Genomic DNA, 13,286 nt, shown 5'->3' with positions numbered 1-13,286 from the left:
TATATATCACCAAACATAGTTTTCTTTTATCGTGTCTGCATTGCTGCTATGAAACTTCCCTCTATAAATTCAATCTTGTTGTCCTCTCCTTGTAGGGACTTAGCGATCACCTCAAGCTTACCCCATATGCAATCCGATCTATGAATGCTAGAGATGATATCCCTTCACCATTGCTGCAGCTTTTGTTGTTTGAAAAAATGGGTGGTGATCCAAATGACAATGATAGATACAAAATAGTCCTGTCAGATGGTACGCATATGCAGTTAGCCATTTTGCCACCCAAGTATGCTGACTTATTGCATGCAGAGACATTGAAGATAGGTTCTGTTATTTTGTTGACAAACTATGCTTGTCGATATGTTTGGAACACAAGGTAGCTTCTATAATGTGTTTTCCCTCATTTATGTGAACTTGTTTATATGATGTTTACAAACATATTTCCTGCAATTGAGCATACCTCCTCGCTTTTATAGGACCATCATTAAATTCACTCTTGATGTGAAAAAAATGGATTGTCATTTGGTTGGAAAACCTAGATACCTCTTTAAAGAACAGGAAGAGCCAATGTTGGGCCGAGAAACCCCACCCTCCACTAAACGTGCTCTTAAATTCGGTGTAGATTTGCCTTCCCCACAAAATGCTCCCTCTAAAAATATCAGCCCTATTAAAAGCTTGAACCCTTACCAAAACAATTGGACCATAAAAGGCCGGGTAACAAATAAGAGGAAGATGCATCAATATAACACGCCAAAGCGCAATGGCCAAGTTTTTAGTTTCGATATTATAGACGAAGAGGGTTGTGAAATTAGAATCACTTCCTTTGATGAGATAGCAGAATTGCACTATCACCGAGTTGAAAAAGGAGCTTTATATGTTGTTTCCAAAGGTACTGTAAAAGATGCAAACACAATATACAATAAGCTTAACAACCACCTTGAGATTATCTTGACTGAAACTTCAATTTTGAAGCAATCTACCCTCGATGCTGTTGAGATTGAAAAAAAAACTTGCTTCACCCCTATTAATGAAGTTCTCACCACCACCAACAATACTTTGGTTGATGTTATTGGTGTTGTTGTCAATGTCGAAGAGATTTCTGTAATTTGTAGAAAGGATGGCTCTACTGTAAACAAGAGAATAGTAAAAATAAATGATATGTCAACTTTGACAATAGATGTTAACCTTTGGGGCCTGCCATCAGAACAACTAGGCAACGACTTGAAGAATATGCATGCATCTGGAACATTTGTCATCCTTGTTGTTCAAAATGCACGGGTTGGTTATTTCAATGGAAAAGTCATTAATATTTCAGCATTTACAACTTTTGAAATTAACCCTTCTATTCCTGAAGCAGACCCACTCTGTTTAAGAGGCGTTGTACAACAACACCTTGATCTACACTCTTTGGCTGTCCATACCAAAAATAACCAGTATCAAAGAATGTCAATTGCATCCATCCTACAACGTCTTAGTATTGTGTTGGAAACCACTGAGACTACTATTACAGCTATCTTGCGCTTCATAAAGGAATACCAGTTTTACTATAAAACTTGTCCATCACTGTTCAACGGTAAAGAATGTAAAAAAGAAATGTAACAAATTAGCTGAGAATTTGTGGCTCTGCCCTAGGTGTCAAACACAATTCCCTAAATGTAATTACAAATACCTTCTGCAGATGAAACTACAAGATCATAGAGGTAGTGTTTGGGCTAATGCATTTGATGAGGTTGGCACAAAACTCTTGGCTCTGTCTGTAAAGGAACTATACATACTACAATATGACTTAACAATAGAAAAAACACCTCACAACATACTTAATAAAGTTATGTTCAAGCACTATAGCTTTACAGTTTTGGTGTCTAATGACACATACAACTTTGAGCGCAGAATAAAAGTAACAATCAACAAAGTGCAGAGACTTGATTTTGAAGCTGAGTCCACCTATCTGCTTGGAGAGATTGCCAAAATGGGTGCAACCACATGACTATATAATGTTGGGGCAAAAAAAAAAAAGGATTTCTCTTTGTCTGCGTACACTATATGAAGCTCATATTTTTGCATTTACAAACAATTTGACAATATTTTGTTTCGCCACACTTGCTTGCAGTTATTTCAAACATTGAATTGCTACATATAACCACATATTACTATTGTGTTGTTTTGCATTTTGAGATGGCTTGCTCAATCCTTTAACTGATATGTTTTTCTACCAATGAAGGTTGCCAATTGCTGTGTCTGCTTTTATTCACAACCTCTTTTTCTATGCATGCTTTATATGTGTATACATATATATTTATGGATGTATCTGTGTGTATATATATAAAGCCCCACCATTTTAAAGTACCCACCCTACAACCTCTTCACTTTCTCCTTGCAAAAAAAAACCATTTACCAGTTTTCTTTGAAGATGATAGAAAAAAAAAACACTTAATCTCATTTTCCAAGAGCTAACTTTTACTTCTCTTCATATACATGTGTGTTGTAGTCCACTATCATATCTAAATAAACATTGTTCTTTCCAATTATGGTTCATTCATATCCCTTGTTTAAAATTTGACTCAAAATGCACTACAAACATATGATGCCTTTATATTTCAGCATTTCTATACATAAACACATCTCCACAGTTTTAATTGCAATGTGCATGTCTATGGATTTTCTTTTATGTTCAAACTACAATTCTATGTATGTTTTGTTACCACCTCTTCCAAATTTACATAACAAAATTAAAATTCAAACCATGACTATGCTAACTTCTTTGAATTAATCTTTATACGTTTGCATTAATCTGTTTGCCTAAACACAAGGGTAAGTGCACAAGGATGGTGGTAAAAAAGGGGGGTATAAGTGGACACTTTTTTTCTGAAATCAGGTGAACCTGAACTTAGAGGCAAAATTTGAAAGTCATCCACTCAAGATATGAAGATAATAAAAGAACAAATATTGTAGTACTCTGAATCTAGTTTCCAAACTACTAAACTTTTTCAAAATTGGATAAAATTAAGGGGGTCAAATCCTTCACGCACGAAAAACTGACCTTGTTTTTTTTTTCTGAAAAACATAACATAGTGTCTGACGTGCGCATCAAAAAAGTCATAGTTAGATTTAGTATTTTGACAAATGCTTTGGCAAAAAGATAGTTAAGAGTGAGCACTATAAGATGTGTATTTTTTTGTAATTTTTTGTTGAGTATTTTTTTTTAATGATTTTTCCAATCGAGCACATCCTGAAAATTCAGTACCTATTCATGCGCGAAGCATAAGTTGCACTAAACAAATTGAAAATACAATTTTTTTTTTTAAAAATTGTAAAGAATCAAGTGCACTACAATAATATATAAAGTTTTTAAAATTTGGATACGTATATCAAAAGTTATTCAAAAAATGGTGCACCTATGTCTGTGAGAACTATGGAGACACTAGTAAAAGAAATTCAATAATAATATGTTATTGTTGTTCAAATTGAAAAAAAATTATATGGTTAGAAAGCTCAGAAGATGGGTGAAAATATGGTGGCAATTTTAGAAATACCCACTTTATGAAGTGTAAACCTAATGATGACAAAGTCGATAAACCAAGTTGATAAAATAAAACACATAAAAAATGAGAGAAATGGAGGGAAATCAAACTTCCAATCCGTAGCTTTGTCATCCAGGCCTATTTCCAAGCCTAAAAAGTCAAAAGCGCGTACGGGGTACGTATGGTTTAAAAAGCGCGTACGGGGTATTTATAGTGTAAGAAGCGCGTATGCGCATGTTTCCCATTAAACAACATGTACGTGCTATCTTTACTATAAACAACACGTACGTGCTATTGTATAATATGATATTCTATGTATAATATGTGTATATTCATATAATATATGTAATATATAATGTGTATAATATGTTTATATACATATAATATATTAAACATATATATACACATATAAGTGTATTGTCTCTCCCTCTCAAACGCATACAAGGTCTCTCTCTCTCTCACTCTCACTCTCTCCCCTTCTCCCTTCTTCCATACCCCATCCCTCTTTCTCTTCTTCTCTCCCTCCATACCCCACTGCAACTGTGTCTACACTTCTATAGAAGTAAGTGAATTTATTTCTTATCTGCAACTTCCTCTTTGATTTTTATCATGTATTCTCTCCCTCTCTCTACCTCTCCCTTCCCCCCATGTTCTCTCCCTCTCTCCCTCTCCCCTCTCCTCTCCCTCTCCCCTCTCCCCTCCCTCTCTCTCCCTCTCCCACCCCCCTCTCTCTCTCTCTCTTTCTCTCTCTCTACCTTCCCTCCCCCTCTTCTCTCCCTCTCTCCCTCCCTCCCTCTACCTCTCCCTTCCCCCCATGTTCTCTCTCTCTCTCTCTCTCTCTCTCTCTCTCTCTCTCTCTCTCTCTCTCTCTCTCTCTCTCTCTCTCCCTCCTCCCTCTCCGCTCTCCCACCCCCCTCTTCCTCTCCCTCCACCTCCCTCCTCCTCTCTCTCTCCCCTCTCCCACCCCCCTCTTCTCTCTCTCTCTCTCTCTCTCTCTCTCTCTCTCTCTCTCTCTCTCTCTCCCTCTCCCTCTCCCTCTCTCCCTTCCCTCCCCCCTCTTCTCTCCCTCTCTCCCTCCCTCTACCTCTCCCTTCCCCCCATGATCTCTCCCTCTCTCCCTCTCTCTCCCTCTCCCACCCCCCTCTTCTCTCTCTCTATCTCTCTGTCTCTCTGTCTCTTTGTCTCTCACTCTCTCTCTATCTCTGTCTCTGTCTCCTTCTCTGTCTCTGTCTCTGTCTCTGTCTCTGTCTCCTTCCCTCTTTATCTCTCTCTCTCCCTCTCCCTCTCCCTCCTCCCTCTCCCCTCTTCCACCCCCTCTTCCTCTCCCTCCACCTCCCTCCTCCTCCTCTCTCTCTCTCTCTCTCTCTCTCTCTCTCCCTCTCTCCCTTCCCTCCCCCCTCTTCTCTCCCCCTCTCCCTCTCTCTCCCTCTCCCCTCTCCTCTCCCTCTCTCTCTCTCCCACCCCCCTCTTCTCTCTCTCTCTCTCCCTCTCCCTCCTTCCCTCTCTCTCTCTTCCCTCTCCTCTCCCTCTCTCCCTCTCTCTCTCTCTCCCTCTCTCCCTCTCTCTCTCTCTCTCTCTCTCTCTCTCTCTCTCCCTCTCCCTCTCCCTCTCTCTTTCTCTCTCTCTCTCTCTCTCTCTCTCTCTCTCTCTCCCTTCCCTCCCCCCTCTTCTCTCCCTCTCTCCCTCCCTCTACCTCTCCCTTCCCCCTCTCCTCTCTCCTCTCCCTCTCCCCTCTCCTCTCCCTCTCTCCCTCTCTCCCTCTCTCTCCCTCTTCCTTCCCTCTCTCCCTCTCCCTTCCTCCATACCCATTCCATAACTTTTTAAAGGCTTATTAGTGCATACACGATACTTTTTACTCATAAGCGCGTACGTGGTACTTATTACTCATAAGCCAAGAATACAGTTGGGCTTGCCAACATTTTATGGCCTAGCAGTGCGTACGCGGTTTATAGACATAGTTTTAGTTGCCCAAGAGCCTCAACGGCCTCAAAAGAAGTTTTTGAGGTTGTTGAAGGCCCCACTGAAACTGTGTCTGCACTTCTATCACTGTTGTATACATAAAAGTAAGTGAATTTTTTGTGTTTTACATGATTTCAAATTATTGAATTGTTGTTTTTATTAGTTTTTTGTTTTTGCATGGTTTCAAATGATTAAATTGTGATTGTTTAATAGTTTGATTCCAAAAAATAGTGATAAGATGCATACTTATGGTTATTTATTTATTTTTGAACTTTTCTTTACATATATATGTAAAATGATTCTATTTAGGTCAACCGATCTCAACCATGGGAAAGAACAAGCGAGGAACGATGGAACAACAAGAGGCTCAAAAGGAAAGACAAAGGCAACGTATGAAGAAATTGCATGACATAAGAACAATGGGAGAAGAAGGTATGTAAACCTCAACATCTCAATTCGATTTACCAAACGAATATAATGCACCTAATGCAATTGAAGAAGAAATATTTGATAATTTACTGTTTGAACCTAATGCAATTGAAGAAGAAACATTTGATAATCTATCATTTGAACCTAATGCAATTGAAGAAGATACCGCATTGAATAATCAATTAAATGATGAACATATTACACCTTCTCTACTTGATGAATTGAATGTACATAATGTACCGATGTTAACACCTCCTAGAATCATTCGTAGGAAACCAAAGTATCTAATTGACATTGATGAGAATATATTGAAGTCAATGCCCAATAAAATGAATGAATGAACTTGTAGGAGAATGGTTAAAAGAATATGGCAAAACAATTTTAAAAACTTAAATCAAACTACAAGATGTCAATTAATTGTTCAAATGATTAAAAATTTGAATTTTAGAGAGACAATGAAAATTCTAGGCCTAAGATCATCTGAAAGTAACAGTGAAAGAACTATTGTCAGAAATCTATTTGATGCATATCAATCTATTGGTTCAAAATCACGTAGTAAAGATTCTAATGCTACTCAACGTGTCATTACATCAACCATAATGAGCAAGAAAATAAAAAAAGATCGTTTGATAAGCAAAACAAGTAAGTCATTGAACGTTAGTAGAACAACATTAAGTAAAGCATTAAAGAGGTGAGAACAAATAGAGGAACCTAACAATAATTCTCTTTGGGCATTCTCGGGTAGACTACCACGCAAAGACAAGGTTGTTGTAGATGCACTAAAAACATTAATTGAAATTTTTTGGCATGCCAACACAAGAGTATCACCCAACCAAAGAGATGTTGTTAGAAGGCGAATTGGGTCTAAAAATCATGAGCCACATGCGAAACACTATTTGGATATGACTCAAACTAAATTTTATGAAAGATTCCTTCAAAAGTTTCCTCAAATAAAAATTTCTCAAAGATTTTTTGAAATGGCAAAACCTTTTTATATTAATATTAATCATGTACGCACCACGTGTTGTTGTAGGATGCATATTGAATTTTCCATGCATTATGATTTTTTTCATCATATTTGTTCTACTTTGCACACTAACGATGTTTTGCAGGAATGTAATATACAAGCACCTCCTAAGTCAGCAAGAGAATTTATTTCAAGTGTGTTATGTAATAGACATGATGGTTGCATTTATTATAAGATGCCTTGTTTAGAAGGTTCTTGTGCTATATGTGGTGGTTTGCAATGTTTACCAAGATGCATACATTTGGAGAGCACACATGAAATTGGTACAAAACTAGTTTCTTTTGGAAAATACAAGATAGTCACATATGGAGTTAAAGATGGAAAAGATTTGAAGAGATGTGAGCTAGTGAAAAATGATATATGTGTAGCTCAATTTATGAAAATGTTTCAAGAGAAACTAGTTTATGAGTACATAATGCATACACATAGAGCTCGATGGTTAGATGAGCAATTCAAGTTGTGTAAGGACACATTTCCTCTTGGCACCATTGTCTCTATCGTTGATTTCGCTGAAAACTATACTCTACAACCTCAAAATGAAGTGCAATCCATGTATTATCACTCTACACAAGTTTCTATTTTTGTACACATAGCATTCATGCATGCAGATGATAGCACAGAGGAGGATAGAAAGGTTGTAAGAGAGTATCACTTCTACATAAGTGATGATCGTACTCATTCATCAGAGTTTGTACAAGGATGATTTAAAGTTTTCTATGATAGTTTAAGGGAAAGGAACATACGATACAACAGACACTTAATATGGTCAGATAATTGCACTGCACAATTCAAGAATGCAAGGATGTTTTATTGGCTGACAAGGATGCATGTGACAAGTGGTGTACAACATTTTTGGAATTTCACTGAGGCTGGACATGGTAAGGGAGAGCACGATGGTGCAGGAGCATGTTTGAAAAGAGCCCTAGCCAGGGAAGAATTGAAGTATGAAGGTGGTGCTGAGTTGGTAGATGCAGAAACAATTGTGCGATGGTGTAAGTCTACGATGGGTCCAGGTAATCCAAGTACGTCATTGGTTCATAGATATTTTTGGTTGATTATTGAATCTAACATTGAAAACTATCTAGATTGTTTTACAGTTGCAGGATCGAGTGACATGCACTCATTTATGAGTTCAAATTCAAGTTCACTGGTAATTTATATGAGACAGATGGTATATTTTTTCTCTTCATGCATGTATTGTTTGTGGGAAGAATGTGAATCAGAAGAGTGGGTTGACAAATGGTCTTGTAGACCATTGGTTCCCATTGATTCATATCAAATTCCCAAAGCACTACAATTGAGTCAGATGGAGACATCAGTGGATTTTGACCATGTATCCGACCTAGTGGATTTAGGTGATTTTTTGAGTTAATTTTTTTGCAAGTATTCTTTTTGGTTCATTTTGTTGTACATCATACTTTATTTTTGGTATTAATTAACACTTTATAAAATGCAGGTCATGTGTATGCAGTTGTTGCAGAAGAGAATAATGAAGAAGGAACAGATTACTATTTGTGTCATTGTGTTGAGCCTAAAAGAAAATTGACAACCACAATCATTGACGGAGAGGGTATTGAGTACCCAATAGGGTCTGTTGTCATGATAGGAACATGGCTTTGGAGATACCCTATCAAGAATTTTGATGTTTGGTTGTTCAAGGACTTTGAAACACACAGACATATTCTTCATTTCTCTAACCTTGTTGTTGCAACAAATATTCATTTAATGAAGTATCGTGGTAGACGGGAGTAGCAGGGCCACCAGAGGGTGCTGAGCGGCGAGGAGGAGACGCCGGCAGCAGGTACCGGAGACGGCAGGGCTACCGGCAGGAGCATCTGCGGGGGCCGGAAACCGTGGGCGCAGGGGGTCGAAGTCCGAAGAAGGTGGCGCGAGGCTCAATGGCAACCAGTGGCAAGGACATATTGACACGCGTAGAGCCTGCAACAAGGCAGGGGCCCCATGATACCCTGCGTACCATGGGGACCCCCTCCCCAAAAAAACTTTTTGCCCAAAAAATTTATTTTTTTCTTAAAAAGAAACAAAAACCTCTTTTTTTTTTTCGTCTTTTTTTGAAAGATTTTTTTTTAAAAAAAACAAATTTCGGCCTGCATGTCGTAAAAAGGCAAATTTTTTATTTTTTTGAAATTTTTTTCTCGATCTACGTGCCAGGGTCGTACGCCCTAGATCTGAGAAAAAAATTGCTCCTAGAGGCTCAGGAACCAAAATAGGTCGAATTTTATATGACCATAGGGGTTTTCGGGCCTTATGAGCACGATGGTGAGGTTCGTTTAGGCCCAAAGTGCTCAGAAAAAAATCTCAAACCCTAGGTACATAAAAAATTCCTGAAACCCCAGATCTGCTTCCAAAACCAAAAATCTCAAAACAAGAACAGGTAGTTGCAGATTTGATGCTTTGATACCATATAGGAGTTGAGAAAAGCCGAATAACCTGTTACAAGGAGAAGCAATGAAGTAAAATCTGAAGAACATACAAAACACAGAGAATATGCTCAAAAAGAGAGAGCTCAATATTCACAAAAATATGTAATGTGATTCTTACAATGAAAAGAAAGAACTCAACCTTTAATAGGTCAAGAAACCCTAAAAAGGGAAAACCTAGGTTTGCACATAATAATTAATTAAAACAATTAATTATATGCACCTAAAGTTAGCTTAAGTGTAAAAGAGATAAAGGGAACTTAAATAATTAAACAAAGAATGTTTAATTAATCAAGTAAATACCTGAATACTCTAACACATATGTAAGTATATAATGTCCTAAACTACATATATGTGACTATTTACCTATATATATATATATATATATATATATATATGCATGTGTGTATGTGCATATACATATATATGCTCCCCTATCTATGTATTTACATATGCACACATGTAACTATATACTATTTTTCACTGCATATATATGTATATACACAAAAAAGTATGTCCATATGTCCTTCCACTTATCTAAACAACCCCATTTATATCTGCCCTTTCATAAATGCACTACACCATTTACGTGTACCCTTGTATACCATTTCTATTCATGTCAATGTGCAGCCACACCCATATACACCCTTCCACAAACACTCTTCACCGCACTGCGCCCCTTCCCATTAGGCTATCCATACAATAGAATTCCCTTCATCTTCAATCGACAGAGGAGGGTGGAGAACCATTGGAAGGGAATTGGGGTTATACTGATTGAAGACTCCACTGCATTTCAGATTCCTACATATGTTTCCAACCATATGTGTCACACACTCAATAGCCCTCCACCTGTTCTTTCCCCTTTATTGCTTCTCATTCTAACACACCACCATTCTTGTATTTCTCTCAGATCTCCAAAGAGCCTGCTCCACAAATATCTGATTTGAAAAAAGCTAGAAAGAAAGAACAAAATAGGCTCTACTATGCAAAACATAAAGAAGAAATTTCTATAAAGCGGTGATACAAACATCATAATCAAAACATGGATTCCAATTATTTGTAGCCATTGCCAAATCTGGGTGCAACCCACTCTACAGGTATTCCCATACCTCACATATCGTCAAGCTCATCTAAAACCCAACCTTCAGCTATGCTCCAGCCACATTCAACTATGCTCACCCAGTCAGTCGCATAATATGAACAACCCTACAAGCAACCTTTGCCAGTTGATTAGTAGACAAATACAACTTCTATTGCTATAGCGACACCAACCTCAAAACATTTCAGATCTTCAGCATTTACACATGCATTGGCTTCTTTCCGGACAAGAATAGACGGCTTGTTGCATTTACACATATGTACAATCTACAAAGAAAAGTATGTTGGTATGCATGTCAAATTAACTCGACCTGATGTCATTTGCTCAAGATGCTATAACGAAAAGGGTGTTCACCGATTCTCTATTGCAAACAATATGGACCCTGGCAAACAACCCATGGTTTTAAAATGACTTTCACAAGTAGAAGAAATGCTTATAGAAAGGATTTCTCTTGTTTTGCAAGTTAGCCATGCCAGGGGTGGTCAATACAAATATATAGGGCACACCATTAATTTCCCATAAGACATTTCAGAAATAGCAACTACTTTGGAGATTGTGATTATTCGAAGGACAAATTTCAAAGGGAAACAATATGACTGTTATGTAAACAAGTTCCATGTTATGGATGCATTGAATTACAAAATTCAACATGACCAGTACTACAGTGATGTTATCATTGATGCTGCAGCTGCCGATTTATTGCCACAAACATCTACCAATATATCTAAATTTTTACATACCCTTCCAAATTCCTTTGATCTATAGCCTCCTTTGCCAACACAAGAGCCACTCTATAATGATGATGAAGTTGAATTACAGACCACATCATCATTCATCCCAAAGTTGCCATGTTCAACCTCTGAACTAGATGCTAGTAAAAAGATATTACACCTAGATAAGGATGATCAAAATGTTGCAGCTTGGCCTAAAATAAGTTGCTAACCCATTAATGAATACAACATTGAAGGCTTGTTTGCTATGGCTTTCCCAACATTGTTCCCAAGTGGATCTGCACTGCCACTCCAACCAAGGACAAAACATGTTCACTTGCATGAATATGCTTTGCACTTGATAAGATATCATGACCAAAGATTTGGACAACATGTTAGGTTCAGATATTATCTTTACAATCTAATTATGAGACACCGTTCCAACAGTCAGCTTCAGTTTTCCTACGGACCAACTTAGAAGACTTCATCCCAACTACATTACAAGCTTTGCGTGAACAGTTGCAGTCTACACCGTCCGATCAATTGCCAAACCAATTAATACATTTTGCAGCTTCATTGCGAGGCACACGAGCTTATTGGAATAGATCCCACAAAGATCTCACTACAATGGTACACCAATTAGGAGCACCTACATTGTTCTTCACATTGAGTGTAGCTGATACAAAATGGCTAGAGGTACATAAATTGTTTCCAGCTAACTCCTCTTCAGAATTCCAATCCACAAAGAAAAAATTTATACAAAAATTTATCCACAATTTGCTCGTTACAACATTGTTCTTACATTTTAGATTCACAATATTCTGTGAGGAGATTATTGACAAATTTTTGAAATCAAAAGACCATTGGTACAGGTATGAATGGCAAGATCGTGACTCCGCACATATACATGGATTTTTGTGGTTGCCAAATGCACCTGATATGGACAATTTAGACTGGTCTAACTATGATGTTGTGCAAATAGCTAAATCCTTTTTTGATAGGTATGTTATAGCATGGAATCCTCACAACCAAGTTGCCAGGACAATAGACTGCACACTGCTTCACTATTTGATCCATGCATGGCTGATACAAACTAAATTCTACTTGTTGACCCTCTCTTTGATTATGAGGAACTCGTCAATGTTGTTCAACAACATACAAAATGCTCTACTCATACTTGCTTAAAAAAAAAGGCCCAGCCCTCTATTGTCGTTATAGAGCCCCTTGGCTCGAGCAATATCTTTCAACTTTGATAATTGATACTGACCACAAGCCATGTTATGCACCAACAAGAAATGACAGTTGTTTAAATATTCACAGCCCAATCATGTTGGCAATATGGCGTGCAAATGTTGATTGCTAGCCTGTTTGTTCCAAAATGGCTATTCTACAATATATCTCCAAATATGTTTCAAAAATAGAACAAAAGTCAGAAGGCTATGTTGCCATGCTAAAGAAAATAGTTGCTACAACTAATACGCAAGATACTATCTTGCTATCATACCAAAAATTCATGATGGGGATAGTTGTTGATCGAGACATCAGCGCACAGGAAACTTGCCATATGTTGCAAAAACTACCATTGATCAGTTGTAGCTGTCATTTTGTCTCCCTTAATGTTAGTAGGAAGGTCCTCCATCGTATTGTTGATCAAAATGACAATACCAAACTTTGAAAATCTTATATTTCTGCTTATATGGAAAGACCTATTGAATATTGGAAAAAGTCTCGCTGATACAATCAGCACAACAATTTTCATACAACAACCAACGTAAGAAGCATAAATGGCAAAAACTGCAAAAACAAGCAATTGTCAATGTTTACCCACAATTTAAAACCTCTCCAAATGAGGTTGATGACAACTTTGAAGCCTATTGTTGGAGTGAGTTGCTCTTGTACAAACCCTTTCATCATATTCCAACAGATATAGGTACATCACCGGACCAAATCATTGCAAATTGGAAGCTGTTGTACATGCATGGTTACACACATTGGCATATTTATGGAATAGAACAAGAATGCATGATAGAGAATGATGCACATTCTGATGATAATGCTTTCTTGCATTCACACAACAAAGACCAGTATGAATGGGAGTACCTTTCA

At 37.6% G+C, this 13,286-nt stretch overlaps 1 protein-coding gene across 1 annotated transcript; it reads left to right on the top strand.

Annotated features, from left to right (window-relative positions):
• The first annotated feature begins 507 nt into the window (after positions 1–507).
• Positions 508–1,596, top strand: LOC131044346 (replication protein A 70 kDa DNA-binding subunit A-like). Its single transcript, XM_057977664.1, has one exon. The coding sequence runs from the start codon at positions 508–510 to the stop codon at positions 1,594–1,596; it is 1,089 nt and encodes a 362-aa protein (XP_057833647.1).
• Positions 1,597–13,286: the final 11,690 nt, after the last annotated feature.

This window comes from Cryptomeria japonica, chromosome 6 (assembly GCF_030272615.1).
Source record: "Cryptomeria japonica chromosome 6, Sugi_1.0, whole genome shotgun sequence".
NCBI classification, from domain to species: domain Eukaryota; kingdom Viridiplantae; phylum Streptophyta; class Pinopsida; order Cupressales; family Cupressaceae; genus Cryptomeria; species Cryptomeria japonica.
Note: the sequence above shows the minus strand (reverse complement) of the source record. Positions and strands in the feature narration are given on the sequence as shown.